Raw genomic sequence first — 27254 nt, 5'->3', positions numbered from 1 at the left:
ATCACATAAATATGCTACATTTTGAACAAACATTCCTCATCATAAGTGGCTTGTAATCATATCTACTGTATGTGTTTGCCTTTTTTAATACATTAGGAAGTGTCAGCCGCTGCCTCCTCTGGGACGTCCTCTGCTCCTCTCACCCCTGTGATCAGCTCCACCTGTGTTCCCTCTGCTGCTCCATCTGTGGCTGGATCCTCTGTTCAACCTGCCGAGGATAGGGTGACCGCTCCAGGTTCAGAGTCTGGATGGCTTCCCGCAAAGTTGCTGAAAACCATACCACCACAGGATCAGAAATGGATTTCAGCAGCTTTGTGGAAGCAACATCGGCTTCGTACTGACCTGAAGCTGTGGTATGATCCACCAGAGCCAGCTCTGATCTATCACCAAGGCCCCGCTCCAGAGCGCTTCTTTACACACAGGCTTCTACTGTGGATGCCATACCACCTCTGGAAGGTCAGGCTGTCCTGTCCTGTGTGTGGGAGACAGCTCACGGGCTATGGGGCACACAAGAGAGCCCGTCAGGTTCTGGATGTGGACCAGTACTACCTGATGATCACGGAGACTCTCTGGTGCAGTGGGTGCAAAACGGCCTTCATTTCCACAAGCAAGGCCATCTTGGACCAGCTGGACTTAGCCCACAGACTGGAATTTAGGCTGATCCTAACTCGAAAGTGAGTATACTGAGATTACTTAGTTTGTGAAACAAATGTTTGTCATTTAAAACACAATTGAGATGAGCTGGTTTTAATGTTTGTCTTTCTGTCTCTCTTTCCCTTTGTTTTATTCAGGTATGCCTGTGACATGCGGGTCATAAGGTTCCTGAGGGAGAGGGCCCTGGGCAACAGCCCCTCTCGCTTAGTGAGGCAGCTGCGGGAGAACCACAGCGAGGAGTGGCTGAAGCGTCTTTGCCGATACCTTGGTGCCTGCTCAGACTTCATCTCCCAGCCAAGCCTGCTCCCTGTGAGGTTTCAGGAGCCACCTGAGCCCGAAACTATCCCCTCCCACAGGTGGATGCTGGCTGTTTATGGGCGAGATATCTTGTGCAGGATTGACCACATTAAAGCCAGCATAACGTCCACATATGGCTGCATCCTGAAGACGGACTCCACCAAAAAGGTAGCTATTTTTACATTTCAATCAAAAGAATTGAAAATACACCATTAGTAGTAGTAGTAGTAGTAGTACAGTAGTATGTAAGTAATGTTCCATATATAAATAATTTAGCATCACTCACTGTCTTTTCTGCGTGATTACAGATCACAAAGAAGCTGTCAGGGTTTGCAAAGGGGACAGCTATGTGGCTAACATCTGTCAGCAATGAGGTGGGCCAGATCCTCATTAGTGTTCTGACAGCTCAGGAGGGTCCAGCCCTGGACCGAATGGCAGCTGACCTCATCCGGAGGTACACTGATGCGGGTGTGGCTCCACCTCAGCTCCTCTATGTGGACTGCGACTGCTGTCGTGAGGGCACTGGGCAGACCAAGCTCAAGCAGCGATTTGGTGGGTGGCCAGACTTGGTGGTGAAGCTGGACATCTACCACTTCATGCGGCGACTGGCAGCTGGGTGCACTAAAGATGCACATCCTCTTTACCCCATTTTAATGGCACGCATGTCTTGCTGCATTTTTGAATGGGACAGTGGGGATGTGTCTCTGCTGAGGCAGGCCAAGAGGGAGCAGCTGAATCACGAAGGTGTCCCTGGTATCACCGACACTATGGTGGACCAACGGATCACCAAGGAGGAATTGGCCCTGCACTGCCGAAGGCGGACAAGAGGAGAGCAGCAGACCATTCTGATGATCGAGCACCTCCTCAGCGAGCTGATGGGGGTAAAGGGTCGAGACCTTCTTGGTGTCCCTCTATTGGACCAGGAGAGGATGCAGCACATCTGGCAAGTCCAGAAGAGGCACGTAAAGTGCATTCAGGATGAACCAGGTGTGCTGCTCTACACACAGACTGGCACCACCACCAAAGGTGGTATTGTGCTGCCAAAATACAGATGCGCAAGGGGCTCCACATCACTGGAGTCCTTTCATCTCCACCTGAACAGGTTCATTCCAGGTCAGTATAAATCATTATTCATCAGAAATATTAAGGGTGACACAATGAATGTCTTTCAAATAGCACAGCACAAAAAAAGTAATGTAACGTTATTGATCTTGTCTAAAGGAACAAGCGCCAACAGCTTAAATTTCCAGCTGTACCTCCTGGAAGGCCTGAACAGGTGGAATCAGGACCGTAAAATGGCATCTCTGGCATGCACACCTCCGTCCCTGTTATGCTACTCCGGGGACCTAGTGCACTGTGTCAACACCCACAGTGTTAAGGTACTTGGAAGACAGCTTGTACCATCTTTTCAGCCACCATCTGTCTATACTGGTGAGTTTTAGCTTTAAATTGCTTTTTATATTGCATAAAAATAGAATATTTATATTATTTTTCTGAAAACTTATTTCCCTTTACTGTGTTCTCATGTCTGTCCCAGGTGAACTCATAGGTATAGATTACCTGTACCGTCAAACAGGGCAGGCCATGCAGGACGTGGATCCTGACTCTGAGGTGACAGAACAGATGTTGGAGGATGTGGGCACGGAAGAGGAGTTGGAGGATGAGGGATTCGGAGATATCAGTTTGGACCTTAACCTGGATCCCACTATTGAGGTGCTGGACCTGTCCCCTGGCTCATCACCCACCACGACCAGCGTAGCCAGCACTCCTGCCTCTGTCCAGACTGGGTCTGCTAACACCACCACAGCAGCACCTAATCAACAACTGGTAACTATTCTTACTGTAATAATAACAGTACAAGTAGTATTATTTGTATAGCACTATTAACTTTATTTGTATAGCACTATTAATTTTATTTGTACAGCACCATTAAATGTATTTGTAGTGCAATGAAAAGAAAAATAGAAACAAACTAAATACCATTAATACAATCTAAAGAGTAAATAGATTAATAAAAAAGCAAAGTAAAAAAGATAGATTAAATTCCATAAACATGTTTTTTCCCCCCTTTTTTTCAGTCTTTCAACTGGATGACCAGGGTGCCCTCTGGTCCATCTACCACAACCACCCACGCCGCCTCTGGTCCATCCTCTGCCACAACCACCCACGCCGCCTCTGGTCCATCCGCCACAACCACCCACGCCGCCTCTGGTCCATCCTCTGCCACAACCACCCACGCTGCCTCTGGTCCATCCTCTGCCACAACCACCCACGCTGCCTCTGGTCCATCCTCTGCCACAACCACCCACGCCGCCTCTGGTCCATCCGCCACAACCACCCACGCTGCCTCTGGTCCATCCTCTGCCACAACCACCCACGCTGCCTCTGGTCCATCCTCTGCCACAACCACCCACGCTGCCTCTGGTCCATCCGCCACAACCACCCACGCTGCCTCTGGTCCATCCTCTGCCACAACCACCCACGCCGCCTCTGGTCCATCCTCTGCCACAACCACCCACGCTGCCTCTGGTCCATCCTCTGCCACAACCACCCACGCTGCCTCTGGTCCATCCTCTGCCACAACCACCCACGCCGCCTCTGGTCCATCCTCTGCCACAACCACCCACGCTGCCTCTGGTCCATCCTCTGCCACAACCACCCACGCCGCCTCTGGTCCATCCTCTGCCACAACCACCCACGCCGCCTCTGGTCCATCCTCTGCCACAACCACCCACGCCGCCTCTGGTCCATCCTCTGCCACAACCACCTACGCCTCCATCCTTCCTCTCCCGACCACTCTCACTGTCTCTGTCGCTGCAGCCACTGCTCCTCCAGGAGTGCAAGCAGTGCCTGAGCAACCGCTGGTAAGACTTTTTGTGACAAGTACATTGTGATGGTTGTGTTGTTCTTCTGCCTGTGCTATTGTATCTTTTTTACATTGAATTTCTCTTATATTTTACCAGGCTGTGGATGAGCGCAGTGTACCAGGGATAGAGAGAGTGGACAACCTGGCAGGCTACTTGGTGGGGCTTAGGGTGGAAACTGGGCAAACTCTGAGCCACCAGCAGGCCAGTACCATCATTGTCCTATGGCAAAGCCTGCTTCCGTATGACCAGCAGAGAGTGGCGTACGCTGCCCGGCACCAGGTGCGTCTTACAACAGGACGCTTCAGGTGCTCAAAAACCAAGCCTGAGTTCACGCCTGGTGTGGACAGCATGACCCGTTGTGTCCTTGGGTCAACAGGATCCCCTGCCCAGTGGCCAGACTGTTGCCGCCTGGTAGAGTTTATCTTTGTTAAACTGTGTGATATTCACAGGAGCCCCAAAAAATTGGGAAATCATGCCGTAACAAGATGGACTCTAATTCTGAGGGACTACAGCAAGATCCGGCAGCTGGTCCTGGGCAATGGGACTGTGATGGAGAATACCACCCTGCAATTGTTTGAGGTGAATCAAACAACCTTAATTCAGTGGCACAACAAGCGGCTGAAGAGGCAAGAATGTGCCATCCTGCTTCAGGGTGTGAACTTGCCAGCCCCCATTCCTATTGCTGCTAGGCCTCTCCCCCCTGGACAGATTCGCCCCACTGCAGCACCCATACAGCCTGGTCCCCAACACCGCTACCACTTGCCTGAAAGCACAGTGGGAAAGGCAGTGGACAAGCGAAAGTCTTCAGTTCCAGCTCCGCACCCCCCTCCTCCAAAAGTTTTCCGGCCAATGCAGTTGTTCCCTGCTGATTCTGCTCCTTTACCTGTTATCACCAACCCCAGTCCTGCATTTGCACCCATTGTCCAAACACCTGTTTCTGCTCCTTTACCTGTCATTCCCAACCCCAGTCCTGCCTTTGGCCCGTTTGTGTTTTTGTGTCCAGCTCCAGTTCCTGCCGTCCGGCAGATTGCTCCTGCTGGCCCCATTCCCTCCCCACCACCTGCTCGGAGGCCCTACGTCCGCACTGTGGACAAAAACAAGTGCAGTCTGTGCCACCAGCCCCGAAACAAAGTTACTGGCCACGGCCAGTATTATGGCCACATTTACTGTCCCCAGACTGCTGTTATGCCACTTGACCAGTGGATGGAGGAGATGAAGAAGAAGAGGGCAGATAAAAAAAAATAATTAGTTTATTTCAAAATGCTACATGTGTGTGTGTGCGTGTGTGTACGCCTCCGTTAGGGTCATTTGTTCACCCTCCATGAAGCTAATTTGTTCATTTGCTTTTTAAATTTGTTAATTTACCCCATATGAGACTAAGCTTACTGTAAAGCTTTTTGTTTGTAAATAGTCCACAACCTGTTATATACTGTGTGCGTGCATGTGTGCATGCTCATAAGGGTGTGTTTATGTGAGAGAGAAGGAGAAGGTGTTTGTAAATAAAAAATAAAAATAACTTTATTTCTACAACAGTATCCTTTGGCTTTTTTCTATCAAACCTATCTGGAAAACTTTCTACAAACTCACAACATAATGGTATTCCAGACAGATCCACAGTGTGTGAGAAGTGAATGTCAGAAACATTTATTTGATATAAAGGTTTATTATTATTTATTATAAGCAGTAGTAGCATCATATTCTTATTTTAATTATTTGTATTGCAACAAAGCATTAAAATTACAAGAAAGGGACAGAATTGTATAACAGGTCCACAGGATGTGAGAAGTGGTTGTCAGAAACATTTCTTTGATATAAAGGTTTATTATTACTATTATTATTATAAGCAGTAGAAGTAGTAGTATCATATTCTTATTTTTATTATTGTTATTGCAACAATTACCAATTCTATTTGTATCAGTTTTTAAGCTATATTTGATAGATTCATAGCACTTTGTAAGAGTTTGCATTAATTGATGCATGTTCCAATCGGGATTCGAACCGACGATTTTCTCTTTTTTCCTCTCTTTTTTTCTCTTTTCCTTCCCCCTTCTTCCCCTTCTTTCCTCCTTCTTCCCCCCCCTCTCCAGACTATTGTTCCCCAGCTTCCCGGGTGCCGGGAGAACGAGAGACTGTCAATTGCCATCCAATCACGTATCACTATTGGCATCTTTCCATCTATGTTCACAGCCAATCAATAAAGCCTAATCCCATAATCTCCGTCCCAGCTTCCAATTACTATGATCCATTTCCAACTTTTTTTTTTATACGTATGCATCGTATGCATCAATCACGTATCAGTATGTGTATCTTTACCTCACAGTTTACAGCCAATCAATAAAGTCCATTTCTGAAATCTCCGTCTCCTTGCCTTTGTTGACAAACAATCACTATCATTCATTCCCAAAAACTTTCCATCTACCTGACGGGGCATCGCCAGAGGTTAAGAGGTTTCCAGCGGTTTTGGGAAAAAAAGTTGAAACTTTACAGACCTGTGTCCAAGAACTGGTTTTACTTTGGATTTCACGTTACTACATCGAGGTAAGAAACCGACAATGTTATTATATTTAGTTAAGTGACTAGCACTAGTTAGCTAACGTATTACGTGTCGTGTACTAACGTTACAGAGAAGAACATCTTAACGTTTTGCCAGTTTCATTATTTTTAATGAATGTTTACAGTTTTACATGTTTATATCAATGTAATTAAGTTACTATCGTGCATAATGTATGTTATTACGTTGTTATGCTTAGATTAAGTTGGCTAAAAATAGCTAACCTATCATATAGATTACCTCGTACCGCTATATGTCTGAATAATGCCTAAAGGTAACGTTATTTAGCCTACAGTTTTGGGCGCCAGGTAAAATAATTTTGTCTGTTCATTTCAGCTGAAAATTCAATACATAGGCTAACCATAAAATTGCGCATTTATTAACATTAACATGACGTTTTATGACGTAATATGGGCATTGTGTTGTTTAAGTGATAATAATCATAATGTGGGCTAATTGTAAGCCTATGTAATCTAAATTACATGTAATAATCAGATTTTTATGGAGTTATGGCATATTATTATACCCACACACCACATATCCCTTCCTCCCAAAATATCAAACTATAACCTTCTCCAAAAACACTAAGATGAAATATGTGCTATGTGAAATAAATGTATGAACTTGATTACATACTTAGTTCTACTGAATAGTCATAAACTTTGTTGGAAGATGGCTTCCAAGCACAAGAAGCACAGGGCTATGAGTGAGGGTGAATGGATGGCCCGTCTGCGCAGATTTGCCACACAGGGGGTCTGGCCTTCTGAGGAGGGAAACAGACCGGCACCACGGCAGAAGAAATGGCATGACCTGTATCAGAAGGTAAACTTGGGCATGTATATAAACACAGGAAAGCTATGTAATATATAGAGGGAGCAGATAGTTATGATTCACTGTCATATGTTACAGATTGAGAAGTGTCCACTGCAACACAGGGGGCAAATGTCTCTGTTTGGGGGGACACAGACATGTGACTGTGGTTTCCATACAAAAAAGGTATAAGAAGTGTTTCATAAAACTGTGATGCATGTGTTGATGGTGTATTGTGTATTTTTGAATTTAATTTCCTTTTCTGTGAAACTGTAGCCTTCCAGTTTGGCCCCTGTGGCCCCTGTGTCATCCACACCATCCACGTCACCAACTGTAACACCAGGGCAGTCAGGAACAACATCTGGAAAGGCACCTTTAAAGCCTACTTTAACTTTGGCATCGGTAAATGCATGTCTTTGCAGATATTTGTTATCATATGTTATAGCATTTTAAAATGCTTCACATAATGTTACTTATTTCTTTTTGTCAGTTTACAAAGCCACGGTATGGTGGGGCCCATGGTGCAGCTTTAAAGCCAAACCTAGGTGTGGCAAGGACGCATGCAACCAAGGTATATAGTCAAAAAATAATAATTTCATTCCATAAAGATATGCTGAGTTCATCTAATCATTGTTACTGCAATACCTGATAATGATAGATTATTACAGTCAATATTGTAAACTGTGTTCTCTTAATCTTGCAGCCTATTAGCACTTCTCCATTGTCCAGCCATGCATCTAGGACACCATCTCCTGCTCGCAGTCCAAGGCTGTATATTCAGACTGTCTCCCCCCTGTCTCTTCCTCCTTCTTCTGTGTCTGAAGCCACCTCTGCTTCCTGTGCTCCAGGAGCTGTTTCTAGAGTTGTGAGAAACTCTTTAATTTAATCGTTTTCTTCACACTAATATTGTTTGATCACATAAATATGCTACATTTTGAACAAACATTCCTCATCATAAGTGGCTTGTAATCATATCTACTGTATGTGTTTGCCTTTTTTAATACATTAGGAAGTGTCAGCCGCTGCCTCCTCTGGGACGTCCTCTGCTCCTCTCACCCCTGTGATCAGCTCCACCTGTGTTCCCTCTGCTGCTCCATCTGTGGCTGGATCCTCTGTTCAACCTGCCGAGGATAGGGTGACCGCTCCAGGTTCAGAGTCTGGATGGCTTCCCGCAAAGTTGCTGAAAACCATACCACCACAGGATCAGAAATGGATTTCAGCAGCTTTGTGGAAGCAACATCGGCTTCGTACTGACCTGAAGCTGTGGTATGATCCACCAGAGCCAGCTCTGATCTATCACCAAGGCCCCGCTCCAGAGCGCTTCTTTACACACAGGCTTCTACTGTGGATGCCATACCACCTCTGGAAGGTCAGGCTGTCCTGTCCTGTGTGTGGGAGACAGCTCACGGGCTATGGGGCACACAAGAGAGCCCGTCAGGTTCTGGATGTGGACCAGTACTACCTGATGATCACGGAGACTCTCTGGTGCAGTGGGTGCAAAACGGCCTTCATTTCCACAAGCAAGGCCATCTTGGACCAGCTGGACTTAGCCCACAGACTGGAATTTAGGCTGATCCTAACTCGAAAGTGAGTATACTGAGATTACTTAGTTTGTGAAACAAATGTTTGTCATTTAAAACACAATTGAGATGAGCTGGTTTTAATGTTTGTCTTTCTGTCTCTCTTTCCCTTTGTTTTATTCAGGTATGCCTGTGACATGCGGGTCATAAGGTTCCTGAGGGAGAGGGCCCTGGGCAACAGCCCCTCTCGCTTAGTGAGGCAGCTGCGGGAGAACCACAGCGAGGAGTGGCTGAAGCGTCTTTGCCGATACCTTGGTGCCTGCTCAGACTTCATCTCCCAGCCAAGCCTGCTCCCTGTGAGGTTTCAGGAGCCACCTGAGCCCGAAACTATCCCCTCCCACAGGTGGATGCTGGCTGTTTATGGGCGAGATATCTTGTGCAGGATTGACCACATTAAAGCCAGCATAACGTCCACATATGGCTGCATCCTGAAGACGGACTCCACCAAAAAGGTAGCTATTTTTACATTTCAATCAAAAGAATTGAAAATACACCATTAGTAGTAGTAGTAGTAGTAGTACAGTAGTATGTAAGTAATGTTCCATATATAAATAATTTAGCATCACTCACTGTCTTTTCTGCGTGATTACAGATCACAAAGAAGCTGTCAGGGTTTGCAAAGGGGACAGCTATGTGGCTAACATCTGTCAGCAATGAGGTGGGCCAGATCCTCATTAGTGTTCTGACAGCTCAGGAGGGTCCAGCCCTGGACCGAATGGCAGCTGACCTCATCCGGAGGTACACTGATGCGGGTGTGGCTCCACCTCAGCTCCTCTATGTGGACTGCGACTGCTGTCGTGAGGGCACTGGGCAGACCAAGCTCAAGCAGCGATTTGGTGGGTGGCCAGACTTGGTGGTGAAGCTGGACATCTACCACTTCATGCGGCGACTGGCAGCTGGGTGCACTAAAGATGCACATCCTCTTTACCCCATTTTAATGGCACGCATGTCTTGCTGCATTTTTGAATGGGACAGTGGGGATGTGTCTCTGCTGAGGCAGGCCAAGAGGGAGCAGCTGAATCACGAAGGTGTCCCTGGTATCACCGACACTATGGTGGACCAACGGATCACCAAGGAGGAATTGGCCCTGCACTGCCGAAGGCGGACAAGAGGAGAGCAGCAGACCATTCTGATGATCGAGCACCTCCTCAGCGAGCTGATGGGGGTAAAGGGTCGAGACCTTCTTGGTGTCCCTCTATTGGACCAGGAGAGGATGCAGCACATCTGGCAAGTCCAGAAGAGGCACGTAAAGTGCATTCAGGATGAACCAGGTGTGCTGCTCTACACACAGACTGGCACCACCACCAAAGGTGGTATTGTGCTGCCAAAATACAGATGCGCAAGGGGCTCCACATCACTGGAGTCCTTTCATCTCCACCTGAACAGGTTCATTCCAGGTCAGTATAAATCATTATTCATCAGAAATATTAAGGGTGACACAATGAATGTCTTTCAAATAGCACAGCACAAAAAAAGTAATGTAACGTTATTGATCTTGTCTAAAGGAACAAGCGCCAACAGCTTAAATTTCCAGCTGTACCTCCTGGAAGGCCTGAACAGGTGGAATCAGGACCGTAAAATGGCATCTCTGGCATGCACACCTCCGTCCCTGTTATGCTACTCCGGGGACCTAGTGCACTGTGTCAACACCCACAGTGTTAAGGTACTTGGAAGACAGCTTGTACCATCTTTTCAGCCACCATCTGTCTATACTGGTGAGTTTTAGCTTTAAATTGCTTTTTATATTGCATAAAAATAGAATATTTATATTATTTTTCTGAAAACTTATTTCCCTTTACTGTGTTCTCATGTCTGTCCCAGGTGAACTCATAGGTATAGATTACCTGTACCGTCAAACAGGGCAGGCCATGCAGGACGTGGATCCTGACTCTGAGGTGACAGAACAGATGTTGGAGGATGTGGGCACGGAAGAGGAGTTGGAGGATGAGGGATTCGGAGATATCAGTTTGGACCTTAACCTGGATCCCACTATTGAGGTGCTGGACCTGTCCCCTGGCTCATCACCCACCACGACCAGCGTAGCCAGCACTCCTGCCTCTGTCCAGACTGGGTCTGCTAACACCACCACAGCAGCACCTAATCAACAACTGGTAACTATTCTTACTGTAATAATAACAGTACAAGTAGTATTATTTGTATAGCACTATTAACTTTATTTGTATAGCACTATTAATTTTATTTGTACAGCACCATTAAATGTATTTGTAGTGCAATGAAAAGAAAAATAGAAACAAACTAAATACCATTAATACAATCTAAAGAGTAAATAGATTAATAAAAAAGCAAAGTAAAAAAGATAGATTAAATTCCATAAACATGTTTTTTCCCCCCTTTTTTTCAGTCTTTCAACTGGATGACCAGGGTGCCCTCTGGTCCATCTACCACAACCACCCACGCCGCCTCTGGTCCATCCTCTGCCACAACCACCCACGCCGCCTCTGGTCCATCCGCCACAACCACCCACGCCGCCTCTGGTCCATCCTCTGCCACAACCACCCACGCTGCCTCTGGTCCATCCTCTGCCACAACCACCCACGCTGCCTCTGGTCCATCCTCTGCCACAACCACCCACGCCGCCTCTGGTCCATCCGCCACAACCACCCACGCTGCCTCTGGTCCATCCTCTGCCACAACCACCCACGCTGCCTCTGGTCCATCCTCTGCCACAACCACCCACGCTGCCTCTGGTCCATCCGCCACAACCACCCACGCTGCCTCTGGTCCATCCTCTGCCACAACCACCCACGCCGCCTCTGGTCCATCCTCTGCCACAACCACCCACGCTGCCTCTGGTCCATCCTCTGCCACAACCACCCACGCTGCCTCTGGTCCATCCTCTGCCACAACCACCCACGCCGCCTCTGGTCCATCCTCTGCCACAACCACCCACGCTGCCTCTGGTCCATCCTCTGCCACAACCACCCACGCCGCCTCTGGTCCATCCTCTGCCACAACCACCCACGCCGCCTCTGGTCCATCCTCTGCCACAACCACCCACGCCGCCTCTGGTCCATCCTCTGCCACAACCACCTACGCCTCCATCCTTCCTCTCCCGACCACTCTCACTGTCTCTGTCGCTGCAGCCACTGCTCCTCCAGGAGTGCAAGCAGTGCCTGAGCAACCGCTGGTAAGACTTTTTGTGACAAGTACATTGTGATGGTTGTGTTGTTCTTCTGCCTGTGCTATTGTATCTTTTTTACATTGAATTTCTCTTATATTTTACCAGGCTGTGGATGAGCGCAGTGTACCAGGGATAGAGAGAGTGGACAACCTGGCAGGCTACTTGGTGGGGCTTAGGGTGGAAACTGGGCAAACTCTGAGCCACCAGCAGGCCAGTACCATCATTGTCCTATGGCAAAGCCTGCTTCCGTATGACCAGCAGAGAGTGGCGTACGCTGCCCGGCACCAGGTGCGTCTTACAACAGGACGCTTCAGGTGCTCAAAAACCAAGCCTGAGTTCACGCCTGGTGTGGACAGCATGACCCGTTGTGTCCTTGGGTCAACAGGATCCCCTGCCCAGTGGCCAGACTGTTGCCGCCTGGTAGAGTTTATCTTTGTTAAACTGTGTGATATTCACAGGAGCCCCAAAAAATTGGGAAATCATGCCGTAACAAGATGGACTCTAATTCTGAGGGACTACAGCAAGATCCGGCAGCTGGTCCTGGGCAATGGGACTGTGATGGAGAATACCACCCTGCAATTGTTTGAGGTGAATCAAACAACCTTAATTCAGTGGCACAACAAGCGGCTGAAGAGGCAAGAATGTGCCATCCTGCTTCAGGGTGTGAACTTGCCAGCCCCCATTCCTATTGCTGCTAGGCCTCTCCCCCCTGGACAGATTCGCCCCACTGCAGCACCCATACAGCCTGGTCCCCAACACCGCTACCACTTGCCTGAAAGCACAGTGGGAAAGGCAGTGGACAAGCGAAAGTCTTCAGTTCCAGCTCCGCACCCCCCTCCTCCAAAAGTTTTCCGGCCAATGCAGTTGTTCCCTGCTGATTCTGCTCCTTTACCTGTTATCACCAACCCCAGTCCTGCATTTGCACCCATTGTCCAAACACCTGTTTCTGCTCCTTTACCTGTCATTCCCAACCCCAGTCCTGCCTTTGGCCCGTTTGTGTTTTTGTGTCCAGCTCCAGTTCCTGCCGTCCGGCAGATTGCTCCTGCTGGCCCCATTCCCTCCCCACCACCTGCTCGGAGGCCCTACGTCCGCACTGTGGACAAAAACAAGTGCAGTCTGTGCCACCAGCCCCGAAACAAAGTTACTGGCCACGGCCAGTATTATGGCCACATTTACTGTCCCCAGACTGCTGTTATGCCACTTGACCAGTGGATGGAGGAGATGAAGAAGAAGAGGGCAGATAAAAAAAAATAATTAGTTTATTTCAAAATGCTACATGTGTGTGTGTGCGTGTGTGTACGCCTCCGTTAGGGTCATTTGTTCACCCTCCATGAAGCTAATTTGTTCATTTGCTTTTTAAATTTGTTAATTTACCCCATATGAGACTAAGCTTACTGTAAAGCTTTTTGTTTGTAAATAGTCCACAACCTGTTATATACTGTGTGCGTGCATGTGTGCATGCTCATAAGGGTGTGTTTATGTGAGAGAGAAGGAGAAGGTGTTTGTAAATAAAAAATAAAAATAACTTTATTTCTACAACAGTATCCTTTGGCTTTTTTCTATCAAACCTATCTGGAAAACTTTCTACAAACTCACAACATAATGGTATTCCAGACAGATCCACAGTGTGTGAGAAGTGAATGTCAGAAACATTTATTTGATATAAAGGTTTATTATTATTTATTATAAGCAGTAGTAGCATCATATTCTTATTTTAATTATTTGTATTGCAACAAAGCATTAAAATTACAAGAAAGGGACAGAATTGTATAACAGGTCCACAGGATGTGAGAAGTGGTTGTCAGAAACATTTCTTTGATATAAAGGTTTATTATTACTATTATTATTATAAGCAGTAGAAGTAGTAGTATCATATTCTTATTTTTATTATTGTTATTGCAACAATTACCAATTCTATTTGTATCAGTTTTTAAGCTATATTTGATAGATTCATAGCACTTTGTAAGAGTTTGCATTAATTGATGCATGTTCCAATCGGGATTCGAACCGACGATTTTCTCTTTTTTCCTCTCTTTTTTTCTCTTTTCCTTCCCCCTTCTTCCCCTTCTTTCCTCCTTCTTCCCCCCCCTCTCCAGACTATTGTTCCCCAGCTTTAGCGGAGTCGGTAGAGCATCAGACTTTTAATCTGAGGGTCCAGGGTTCAAGTCCCTGTTCGGGCGGAATAATTTTTTTTTCCTGCTGTCTTAAAATTCAAACATGTCTTATCCATTTGCATCCATATTGTCAAGAAACCTCAAATTTACTTTCTATTATGCAAGTTATCTAACGTTTTATCTAAATGTCACAAGACCAAGCTTTTTAAATAATGAAGCCCAGATATATAACGTTATTCAACGCCCGTTCACTTAAGTTACACAAAAGTTTGACATGTTCATTCGGATAACTTGAAAAATGTCTACCTTATCCACATATTATCATATTATATTGTAAATATATGTAATCTCAGCATTCGCACCAGCATCTGTTTCAATCAAATCTGTTTCCACAAGCGTCATGACATCGTTCAAAATCAACAAGACTTAAATCTTACCAACTCAAGTTTTTTAATTTCGGCATCGTTTATTTGTCTCTCATTCCTAAAGCTTCTTCCAGCGCTGAATATTTGCATTGGGACAACCTAGATATAAATATCTGAAGACTACTGGAAAGTTGTAGATGTTTGCATAGAAACCGTATGGATGTGGGGGATTGGTTTGCTGTGCTGATTTGTTGAGTTTAAGCACGCAGTACCAGAGTCGCTGATTGGCGAATGATCTACTATGATGAAGACCATTATTTTCAAACTAGAAGTCAACCCACAAAAAAAATCTTTAGGAAATTGTACTCTGTTTAAATAAAAGCCTATTTTTGGGTCATATGATGAAATATTATTATTAGGGCTTTTTTGCATTATGACAGTATTTGTATGATAATAAAGCACCCCTTTCTCATTATTGTAATGAAAATAGTAATAGTGTGTGTGCTCACAGTATATGAAAGTGATAGTGGCATTAACAATGTGCATAAATATACGGTAAATGGAAGCCCACTTCCGCCACCTAAGAAAATAAATCATGCTTTGGTAAATCATAATGACAGTAAAAGTCGAAATAGTTTTCTGTCTTGTGAAATTTCTGCAATAAAAAAGAAAAGTCGAAATTATGACACATAACTATGAGATGAAATTCGAAATTATGAGCTACCAAGTCATGGTTATGATATGGAATACATAGATAAACGTCAGTTATGACATACGTCGAAATTATGACATAGAAAGTGATAATTATAACATGCAATGTCGGCCTTTATGTCTTAATTTTTATGTCGTATTTATTACTTTGTATGTCATAATTATGTTTTTTTCTAATGCGGTGGAAATGGGCTTCCATGTTCAAATTGTTCAATGTCGAGTATCACAGAGACTTTTATTTTGAAGAACAGTTTTTCCCTTCTGTATCTAGCCTACATGTGGAATGTTCAGAGCGTGTATGCCGAATCAAAACACAACAAACTGTTGTGTCTATGTTAATGATATGAGTTTCAAATGGACAACGGTCTAGTAGTTTCGTAGCTGCACATATGCAGCACATGTAACTTATTTAGCTTTCTTTGTAACGTTAACCGTACCATTTGAATCCTTTACCTGTAAGTTAGCCTGTACATTTCATCTTCCCGCCTCTTTGTAAGTTTAACGTTACGTTAATTTACATTTAACTTGGTCTGCTTATGTATACAATGTGGTTAAGCTCTTTAATCTATCACTTGTTCATTTGATGCAATGCGAGCATTTATCTATTGTTTTAGGCTCCATCTATTTGTACAATTAGGCTACACAAAGTTGTTTTTCAATACATTTTGTCAAATGACAATTATAAGGAACTGTTGTTTACAGAATATAGTATGCTCGTTTTACAGTTTACAGCATGCATTAAAAAAAGATAATCTAAAGCTGTTTGTGATCCACAGCTGAACAAAAATGTCCCAGGACAGTCAACATGGCAAGTGGACCATATCAGATAGTGAAGACGAGGACAACGTTATCCCTCCAACACCTCAAAAGGGTTTAAACAAACCAAGCATTAAAACTGATTTAGAAATAAAACCAGATAAGGTAATCACCTTCAAACAAGAGCCAAAACTGAGTCCAAAACGCAACGAGAAAGCTGAAAATTCCCATCCTGTGAAAGAACCGTCTGCTCCTTCCATGGGATCCGAAGCCAGAAAAGCTGCACATGTGCATCAAACCGTCCCTGTAAAGTATGAAAGCAACTCTTCACCTGCTGTAAAGAGAAAGAGAGAAACCGAGGAGGGTGGCTGGAACCTCTCCAGCAGTGATGATGAAGCTCCTCCACCTGTCATGAAAAATGAACCCAAAAAGCCAAATCTAAGTCCTAAGAGGAAGAAGACCGAAGTCAAACGTCCTCCGAGCCCTCACGGCACTAGTTATTATAAAGAAGAGCCAACTGATTTCTTTGAGACCAACTTATTATCTATGAATGACATGTATCGTTTTTATTTAAACAAAGTCACTGGGATACCGAAAAAGTTTAACACTGGAGCGCTGCATATCAAAGGTATTTAAAGAGTTTGAACTTATACAAGTATTATATATATTATATATATATAATAAAATTATGATATAATGTTGTATATTTCTAATAATCTTCCTGTTTTCTTTCCCTCTCCCTCTCCAATAATCAGATATACTTTCTCCGATGTTTGGAATGCTAAAAGAGTCTGTACAGGTATTGTGTTAATGGATGAAGTTGCAGCTAAGGTGTTTACCACAAACCACACACAAACGTTTGTAATGTTTTTGTCCTGATTCACATCTTTCTTCTTTTGTAGTTTAATTACTGTTTTGACATTCCATGGATGGTGGAGCAGTATCCGCCAGAATTTAGGTAAGATTTGATGTGGTGTTGCAGCTGCATAAATTGAAAACATAATTTCACTACATCAAATGAAATGGCACTACATGCCATTAAGTACTTATGCTGTTTGTTTTTTAGGGACAAACCGGTCATACTCGTTCACGGAGAAAAGAGAGAGTCCAAGGCTCGGTTAATTGAGCAAGCCAAACCATATCCAAATATTCGTTTCTGCCAGGTCTGTGATTTTTTTTTTTATGGTTCTCTTGATTTGCATTAAGCTACTTATTCCACTAGAGGGAAGCATTAAACTTTATGGTAGTCTGAGGTCCTCTAAACCAGTCTCTCTCAACTGGTGGGTCGCAAGACCGTTTTGAGTGCGCCGTCAAAACATCAACAGAAACAAAAAACGTAATTCTAAATATTTTTCTGATGCGATCATTTTATTTTGAAAGAGATGTGTGAAAGCTTTTGACTTCTGTCTGATACAGTTAAAGTAAAGCGTGCCTGTGTGTTGTTATCTGCGGTCAGATAAGATGTTGTCAGGCTATATATCATTGTCATTATTCTAATAAAGCCAACTTTTCTGGATTTGGACTTGGTTTTTGCTGTTGTATATGACCGCGGGGACTAGTTTGGGCATCTCTGCATTAGAAGAAGTGCCTGTCCTGAATTTTATATAAATAAATCACAACAATCCCGTACTATGGGCACAGACATTGAAACAAAGAAGTTTTTTACACTCCAATTTGAAGCTTCCGCTTTTCAAACTCTGAAAGTGTGATAAAGACTGATTAGTAAATCATGGAATCACCAATAGCATACCAATTGCTGAATGAGTACAGCAATATAGAACATTTAAACAATTTTCTCATTTGCTAAAACACTAAAACCCATTGGCTGAACAAAGTTCTCAGTTGCCTGAACTCATTTAGCTAATTGTGCAGTCTGTTGTCAATACCGTAAACCATTTCACATGGTAAAACACAATTTGCAGATCTCACTTAGACTTTTCAGCAAAACTCTAAACACATTCTCAATCTCAAAACACATTCTGCACTCTAATGCACATGTCATCCATACTGGTAAACACAAGTGGCAACAATCAAGCACAAATAGAGAACACATGTCATTGATTGAACACAACCACTCAAAATTGATTTAACCTGTTTCAAAAGATGTGACACAACCAATATTTGATTTTTGTCCCTTTTAGTATTGTGTACTGTAGTACAGTGCATTGTAGGCTGTATACTGTACAATGAACAAATTGTATGGCCCTGAACATTGTGCTTTCCATTTGTTAACAGTACTGACTACTCAATAGATTTTGACTGGTTGCAGGTTCATATCAACAAAGAACAAGAATTACAGTATCACAGAGACAAAGGACAAGTTTGTGAGATGCAGGGTAAGGAGGAGGAAGAACAAAACAAATTTTGAGCACCGTCCTTCGGATAAGATGTAAAACCGAGGTCCTGACTCTCTGTGGTCATTAAAAATCCCATGGCACTTCTCGTAAAGAGTAGGGGTGTAACCCCGGTGTGTCCTGGCCACATTCCACCGGCATTGGCTCTTACCAATCATGGCCTCCTAATAATCCCCATCCATTGCCTCTATCACTCTCTCTCCTCTCTCCACTATAGCTGGTGTGTGGTGAGCGCACTGGTGCTGTTGTACTGTGGCAGCCGTCGCATCATCCAAGTGGATGCTGCACACTGGTGGTGTTGAGGAGAGACCCCCTGATATGATTGTAAAGCGTTTTGGGTGTACAGTAGTACATATGAAAGCGCTATATAAATGCCTTATTCTATTCTATTCTACTATGATAGAACATGTTTTTGTTCATCAAAAGACAATGATGGAAAAATATTAAATTTGTTTTGAGATTAAAAATGTACTTCTCCCTGAGAACTATGTTTGAACGTGTTTTCTATTTTTGGTGTATTGTTTACTGACTGCTTGATAGTGTATATAATTTTGATCACTTTGTTTATGATTTGAGAGCAGTGTTTGATTTTGAACACAGGTAAAACTGTTTTGAGGCGAAAGTTTCATTTTGCGATAGGAGTCAGAGGTTTTGTAAATAGCGCTTGAAGATGAGGTTTTGTGTTTAATGTTTTCAGAAAATGGAGCAAGGTTTCAGAAATTGTGTTTTGGCAATTGAGAAAAACTGTAACATATACCTGTTCATATACCCCATAGCAAAACAATAAACACTACTGCATTTCCCACTTAACATTAATCTTGCACAAAAAACATTATATAACACTAAATTTTAGCATTTACTCTCCCTTTTACGTGCCATGGCAAAGCATGCTGGGAAATGGAAATCCCAGCCCAGTTTCAGTTAAATTTAAGTTGGTCCAAATGAAAAGAAACAAGTTCATAAAACTCAAAACAATTCTGATTACTTAAAATGTCTCAGTTTTGTGAACTCAAAAAGAAAAAGAAAGTTGATTTGATGCAACTAATTTGTTTAATTTAACTTTGCCCTACTCAAACCAATTATTTAAAGTGTTTGGGTTTAAAAACTAGTTTGGGACTGCTATTTAATAGCAATACCTTATACTTATTCATCAGTATTAGTTGGGTTGGCAATTGTGTGTGCGACTCTGCATACGTCAACAATTATTGTGAAATACATTTTCTTGGTTTTTAAAAGCACATTTATTTTATATATCGCCGCTTAATGACCATAGGAAAATGTGGGTCCTGTGGCCGAACCAGTTGAGAACCACTGCTCTAAACTATTTGTTTCTCAATATCCGTGTATGATGGGAAAATTGTGACAACTGAGAACTTTTGTTGTTATTACATACCATTTTATTTTAAAATAAATACTAAATGTTTATTGTTGAATTGAACTCTCTATGGTTTTTGACAGGCCAAACTGGACATTGCATTTGGCACACATCATACGTGAGTGTTGGACATTTTATTTCTCTGTATAATTTTAGTGAGACTGTGAGCGAAGAACTTAGACGTAAGCTTGGTTTCTAGTAAAAATCCATAAAGCAGTGTTTTTGAGTGACAAGTCAACAGTGGTATTGTTGTAGCTTATTTACTTTTTATTAAAATACCTTGATCAGGTGTAGTATTTATGAGCAGTCAGTAGCATTCTGCATATGGGAGGTAGCACTCCTCAAGCTACTCAAGAGAGTATTCAATTCTTCGCAACCCATGCCGATGCGCAGATTATCAGATGAGCATCTGTTGTGATGAGTTGAAATTAGATGTTAAACAGGCGCAGTATTGAATTTTAATGTGATGTATTCCTAGAGTACTGTTTTCCCTCCATAGAATCTTGCATGTTTTATTCAACAGAGGCTGACATAACAGGATTGAGCATTTTTTGACTCCAGATGAACTAATTAAAAGGCTTGTCTTATTTGATATAAATTTAACAAAAAAAGGAAGCAAAAGAACATAAAGACTGGCAGAATAATCCTTCTCAAACACCTTTGTCAGGTCTTCATGTGCAAATTTGCCTTCAAATTAGTTTTAAACATCCCTCCTGAAGAACATAGAGAGCTTTTTCTTATTTTATTAAATAAAATAATACCTTTTCCACCCAGAGAACAGCACAGAATTGATTTTATATTCCAAAATGTGGGGTTCTTGTTATAATTAATATAATACAAAAGCTGAAGGCTTAATAAATGTTCCCCCGTTCTGAAGGGTACTCTTTCATGTCGCTTGACACAAAAAGGCATGTATTTTAGGTAAAATCAATGTTATTATGCAAGGAAGTAATATTGCGTCTTTGGTAAATGTACCATATGGTTCAATGGCAGTGTTTTGAAGGACACAAATGAATAAAAGAGATTAGATCAAATTAATGTCATTATGTAATATTGTATTTAAGTTGTAGTTGCTTTTTGCAGGAAAATGATGCTGCTTTGGTACGAGGAGGGATTCAGAGTCATCATTCTTACCTCAAACCTCATCCGAGCCGATTGGTACCAGAAGACACAAGGGTAAGACGAGCTAAATGCAAGATCTTACAGTGCTCATGTCAATGAATGTTCATAATGAAAATGTTATAGCTTATGGTGCGGTCAATTTAGAAACGAGCTGTTTATGTTGTGCTCTTTTTTTTTTTAAGTTGTTCATTTTCCGAGTATGACAACATTTGTTTCATTCCTGAAATGGAAGTTGTGCATTCGCTAATGACGCATTTGTCTGTTGCTATGACAACACACTGTGCAGACACTTAAGAGTAAATTGAAATTAAGCTGATGTATCCTAAATTGGAGTGTTGAGCTCTACAAATCTGAATAAACCAATCGTGTTGTTATAGACTCCTCTCTGACCTGAAATGGTCTGTTTAAATTAGCTACATGGAATATTTGCTTAAATTAAGTAGCGTTTTATGAAAGCCATCCATTAATACATATGTTCTCCATGGTGTCATATTCATTCTAAGGCAGGTCAGAGCGATGCCCAATGAATTAGCAATTGCTTTTGGCTATTGGGCTCGATTTTATTAGCGGTGTATCGGGAACAGAATACCATTAAGGAGACAAAAGCTCAAGAGTCATAGGGTAAGCCTGGCAGTTAGGTTATCACTCACACTAATTAGTGAGAAGCAAATTAAATCTCTAAATTGAGCAATTAATATTTAAACCTTCTGGCATACATATATTCAGGCAATCTGGCATAGTATATTAGCACATTTACTCAACCTGTACTTCAAGATCAGTATTAGTTCACACAGAGGGCATTAAAAAACGGTTGGAGCCATGGCCTAGTGGATAGTACACATGCTGTGCCACGTTGTACTGTGGTGTTTATACAGACGATGTCAATCCAGCTTGACGTTTCCCAGCGGACCCTTAAACAAATTTGCTGCGAGGGTATTTAACAGCTGAGGGAATGACGGAAAATTTTACATACGGTAATCCTCTCTTCTGACTGCTGTAATCAATCTCACGATATTGTTTCCCTCTTTTGGAAAGTCGAGTAAATGCTATCATGTATTTTTTCTTTTGCTATTGAAGCAAATGGGAATACAAAAATAGTTTTTGCTGTCATCTCACGTTCACCACTACAGAAGCTTACACAACTATGACGACTTCAGTTTCTGAGAACCCCGGAAATGTAAAAAAAAAGTTCCATCCCGCTTCCACCTATTCTATTCATCATTTCTTGTCCTCAGAGACTCTAAAAATAAAAGTGGGAAAAATAAAGTGTAGCCACAAGTGGAAATGTTTGGCAGATTAGAAAAGTGGAGAAAGGGGCCACATTTTCTAAATTTGAAAGAATCTGTGGTTATGATTTGATTGTACAATTAGCATTAAATAAAAATTGCCACTATTGACTTTCTTAAATTCATTTAAAGATTGTGTCTTGTCAGGTTACAGAGTTTAACTGTTATCTTTACCTGTTTATGGTGTTGTTAAATGTTTTAGGCTCTGCTAGTTGTGAGAAGTTTTAGAAGGCTAATAATAAATTAGCCCAATGTGTTTGTCATGTGTGGTGCTTTACTTTAGCATTTCTTTATTTTATGGTCAGTTTAATTAAACGCAATGTTTAATGTATGTTATTCTGAACGTTTAACATAGCCCTAACGTTTGTAAATGTATCACAATCTCTACAAGCTGTGACAATGTTTGCGGGTTCAGGCAGGAATGGATAAAGACATTGCGTGTGCTATCGGGAGTGGAACATGCATGTTGCGGGAGAGGGCGATAATGGTCAGACTTTTGGCAGGACCGGGATTAAGAAAACAGTCCCACGAATGGGCTGTAGTTGGGATTATGGTTGAGAGATCTGATTTTCTCATGAAAATTGCAAAGCTTCTAAACAGCAACACTTATTTTCATAGCTTAGCTGTTTGAATTGGCTTGTTAAATGCTAGATGCAGTTATATGAAGACCAGAGTATTTCTTCAATGTTATGCAGAATTCCTCGCGCATATTCACTTTGCCAACCTGTCTGCACAGTGCACAGTGAATATCATTATTACAGGTCTGACGTGTCTCCTCATCTGTCTGATCCCAGGTATTCCTTAGATATTGCAGCCCAAGCCATATTATGACTATTATTCACACAGACGAAGGTCTCTTCCTCCCAAGTCTCTTCTGAAGTTTATTGTAATGGCTCCAATCTGAATCCGTATTGATTTGTTCTCCTAGTGTCTCAGGGGAATATGCCATAACCAGTCTGTCAAGACAAGTCTCCACACTCCTCCAATCATGAGATATTGGATTTCTCTAAGAGAAGTCTAGAACGTTGAGGTCTTTTTCAGGTTGAGGTATGTGTCCACTTTTAGAATGCAGAAGCATTAATACTACAAAAGGGTCTCCATCAAATGTTAGTACAAAAATATGTCAATTAGCAATAAATTATTAAGAAACTGAACTATTGCATCAATGGATTCACTACTACGGGCCTTAGTAAGGGTAGATTTGTGTGACCCCATTTTTTTACTTGAGTCGAATGAAAACGTGTTATTTTCACAATCCTTGTGTTCTTTGTCTTTTTGTTCACTAGAAATTTTATGGAGAGACTTATTTACGCATTTATAGCATTGTTTTTTGCGATGCTCCTTTGTTACCTTTAACCATTTTAAATGTGAGTTTCCAGTCTGTATTGAATGTGATGTAAAAAAACAAAAGATACAAAATAATATCAGGTAATATCTTATTGAGTTGTCTTTGCTGGATGTGTACAGAAACAAACCAGTATAGTCTGATTCCAAAACAAATGACTCTTGTGAGCCGCTTCTTTTAACGAATAGTTCGAAAATATGTTTTAAATCAGTCTGACAAATCTGACCTGAATGTCAAAGCGATTACTTAACTTCTGATGAAATGCAAGTTATCAGTGATGTCTGTATCAACATGAAGCAAGTTCTGTGCATCAATTTGAGTTTTTCTGACTAACTTTGCTATAATTACCCATTGGGATTAAAGACATCTGACTTTGAACAGGGTATATTGGTATATCATGTAACACAAGCAAACCAATTAATGATATGCCTTAGTCACCACCACAGGATCTGACAATCTTGTGCATGAACTTTTTAACATTTTAATGATTCACGCCATTTCCATTGGCTTCATTAGTAATGCTCCGTGTTTCTCTGTGACAGGATGTGGATGAGTCCTCTTTACCCCAGGTTACCGGAGGGAAGTCTGGGAACAGCGGGGGAGTCTCCCACCAACTTCAAAAGAGACCTGCTGGATTACCTGGAAGCATACCGGGCACCAGAGCTTGCCGAGTGGATTGACCGCATCAAACAGCATGATCTGTCAGAAACCAGGTGCGAATCTTAACAAATAAAAGTGCCATATTCTAATTAGAAAGATTGTGTGATATCAGACTTGCATAGCCAGACCTTGGAGATCTGACTGATTGCTAAAGGTATCCACAATGCTGCTTGTTCTGGCAGCCACCATTCATTTAGAGACCCGTCTGGCTGACATGTAAGTCATCTAAAATCACATTGTATTTAAAACTAACTTGACTAAATCAAGTGAATTTTTTTTTTTAATTCAGTCATAACAAACTATTTTTATAGTATTTAATTTTCTCCATAGGGAAATTGATTTTTAATGAAAACTTATAAACTATTAAAGACAGATCTATAAGAAAACCAACTGTAACTATCAGAGGCTGTTAATCGATAGTCTATGCGTTTGTTAGGCATCAATTTGCATTATTTCAGCTTAATTTTTAAATTATACTTATATTTGTATTATACTTAAGTTTATTTTACATATATTTAATTTATAATAGGCTACTGATATTTAATATATTATACTTATTTTTTAATATAATTAAAACACTTAAATTGGCATACATTTAAATTGACACTTGCCATGGTGTTTCTTATTTGTCGTCTCTGATTTAGACGATGCGATCCTCAGCCGATGTGCTGTACTGTTTAGTCAAGTCATTTATTATTGGCATGTGTACAAGTTACCAGGTACAATGAAAAACTTACTTAAATGCTACTCCACAGATATATAGACAGACCAAATACAATAAATCTTACTGCTATATAAACAAAACAAATACAAATTACCAAATGATTGCCATAAGACAATAAGTGACATAAGACAATAAAGAGACAAAGTGTACTTTAAAGGTGAAGTATGTAGTTTCTGCTACATTAGTAGTACCACCTAGCGGAATTACAAAAATACAGCATATTTTGCAAACGCCCCTTTTGCATTAGCGCCTGACTCAACTCAAACACAACTCAACATGTAAAGGCATGTCTCAACAGGTAAATGTAGGCTACTTTCAATAAAAGGTCAAACATATTAGGAATACTTTTAGCTCTGTTGCTATGTGTCATCAGAGTAAGAAACTGTGTAGCTAACACTGTATAGAGCGAACGCGAGCATTTTGCTTATTATAAACCCATTCAACGTATCTGCACCACCCAGCATATCTGGTTAACGAAGTCACCGCTCGCCACGTCTATAACTCCTGAATAAAAGTATTATTAAAAAAAAATAAAAAATCTACTGACCCCAAAATTGGTAAATGGTAGTGTACAAGTTAAAACACCAAAAAATATGTACATAAATACAAGAAATGTGTTTAGACTTGATCAGAATATCTGTCCATCCAAATGAAATTGATTTTTCATAGACATGACACAAATCAAATCCGACTAAACAGTTCTTCTCATGATTATCTAGTTTATTTGCTTTTTAATGTCTAAAAAAACTCTGCATATCTTTCAAAGTTTGCTTCCACTAATATGACATGGTTAATATTTTGATTGGTTGTGTGAAAATTGCAGAAACAAATCCCACCTGCCACATCATTTAAGGGGTGATAAAATAATATCTGAATTAATAATAATTAAAACAAATATAGCCTATTAGTTTTAATTCACATAACATCTTATGTTGTCTTGTATAGAGTATATCTCGTTGGTTCAACTCCAGGAAGATATCAAGGACCTGCAATGGAGAAGTGGGGCCATCTACGATTGCGAAAAGTAATGTTTTTCTTTGTGTGTTTACACATTTGTTTGTCTGATTGTTTTTCCCTCAATAGTTCCTCTCTGCCCTAGACATAAGAGTGATTGTTGTTCATGAAAAAGCATTGTACGCCTACTGGATGCCTTTGAGATGTACTCTCAATTATTTTATTGGGGGAATTCAGATAACAAGTTGTTAGATTGGTCTTGGCAAGATTCAGAAACTGAGCTGGGAGAAATGAGTTTCCGTATTTCATCTGAAATGAAGTAACACTGAACTATGTTTATTTTGTAAATGCTGCATTGATATGAATGACTGACTCACACAGAGCAGACTCTTAACAGCTTCATAAGACTCATGCTACATCAATAGATCTCAACTGGGGGGTCGTGAACCAAAAATCGGTCACACAGCTGTTTTGAAAAGATTGCTGACGGTGCTAATGCACATAATAACATCAACTGACCATATAATCATGCATTTTAAAGAGTAGTTAGAATAAATAGGCTTATTAGCTTTTAAAAGGGAGGTGAAAACGCTTCCCATGTCTTCTGTTGTTGACATCAAAGGCCATGTGTCCAATTTTGGTGCCAATTTATCTGTCTCTTGACAAAAGCTAGCCAAATTAGCCAGATGGAAATATTGACATAGTTTGACATGCACTTATTGTTTTTGTTTCTCTCAGTTGCTCAGCGAGCATACTCAGCCTGTACAGAACGAAGAGCGATGGCACGTGATCGGCCAGTTCTCCAGTATCGGCTCCATGGGTCTTGATAAGACTAAATGGTTGGCAGCTGAGTTCCAGCGTACTCTGACCACGCTGGGGAAGGCAGGGAAATCATTTGTCAGTCCAGAAACACAGATGCTCCTGGTGAGTGTTTTGAACAGCCCCCACAGAGCATGCTGAAATTTGCTCGTATCACTGCCGTACCCTCTCTGGATCGTGAACAACGTGTGCAGATGGATATTACAATAAACACCATTGCATATTCTCCTGCCAGCTTGCTTATCTATCAGGATAAATGATCCCTCAATTGTGTTTCTATTTTAATTAGGTTAGAATCAAGGAGGGATGCCGGAGCGCACATGTGCGTCCGTTTTTTCCTGCTTGTACCTGAACACACAGGCAACTGCTTTCAGTGTATAATTCTTCTGAGCTATGAAATTTGATGACATCCCATGTGTTTAATTAGCAATTAATATTCATAGCGTGTTCTCATTTGCTATACTTGAATTCCAATTTTACAAAAAGGGAAACATTTCCATGTCTCTCTTGCCACAAGCTGTTAAGAGACAATAGTTACAAGAAGACTTCTCATCCATCCTTTTATTTGCATAATATCTGCTAAGATGCATCAGACAAAAATCAATCTTCTGTTTCTCCATCTATTGTTAAATGTCAGTTGAAAAGTCAAGGCACCACGCAAAGAGTCTTCAGCACAGAGAAAGACGTCAGATAGTACCATTAGGCCTTAAATGGCGCTGTGTCATCTCTAAAGACCTAAGGCTCTTCAGTTCAGTTCAGTTTCTGTTA

General features: G+C 41.8%; 2 protein-coding genes across 7 annotated transcripts in view; one reads left to right on the top strand and one right to left on the bottom strand.

Moving 5' to 3' along the window:
* The window catches only part of efcab11 (EF-hand calcium binding domain 11), a 77704-nt gene extending 63089 nt beyond the window's left edge, over positions 1-14615 (bottom strand). For 4 of the 5 annotated variants that reach the window (XM_079633437.1, XM_079633434.1, XM_079633433.1 and 1 more), the window contains exon 1: positions 14453-14614. In XM_079633437.1, the coding sequence (XP_079489563.1) occupies positions 14453-14530 (78 nt within the window). In that variant the 5' untranslated portion in view covers positions 14531-14614. Of the gene's footprint in view, positions 1-14452 lie in introns of all 5 variants that reach the window. The other variant, XM_079633436.1, reaches the window with a different exon arrangement.
* Positions 14616-15333: 718 nt separating this feature from the next.
* Positions 15334-27254, top strand: part of tdp1 (tyrosyl-DNA phosphodiesterase 1) — a 40536-nt gene continuing 28615 nt past the window's right edge. Inside the window, exons 1-10 of one of the 2 annotated variants that reach the window (XM_079633431.1) lie at positions 15334-15583; positions 15868-16475; positions 16603-16646; positions 16750-16805; positions 16914-17010; positions 19660-19694; positions 20660-20752; positions 23872-24042; positions 25659-25737; positions 26406-26591. In XM_079633431.1, the coding sequence (XP_079489557.1) occupies positions 15878-16475; positions 16603-16646; positions 16750-16805; positions 16914-17010; positions 19660-19694; positions 20660-20752; positions 23872-24042; positions 25659-25737; positions 26406-26591 (1359 nt within the window). In that variant the 5' untranslated portion in view covers positions 15334-15583; positions 15868-15877. The remainder of the gene's footprint in view (positions 15584-15867; positions 16476-16602; positions 16647-16749; positions 16806-16913; positions 17011-19659; positions 19695-20659; positions 20753-23871; positions 24043-25658; positions 25738-26405; positions 26592-27254) is intronic. The other variant, XM_079633432.1, reaches the window with a different exon arrangement.

This window comes from Phoxinus phoxinus (genome assembly GCF_949152265.1).
Source record: "Phoxinus phoxinus genome assembly, chromosome: 13".
Lineage (NCBI taxonomy): Eukaryota > Metazoa > Chordata > Actinopteri > Cypriniformes > Leuciscidae > Phoxinus > Phoxinus phoxinus.
The sequence above is the reverse complement of the archived record's forward strand: the minus strand, read 5'-3'. Positions and strand labels throughout refer to the sequence as shown.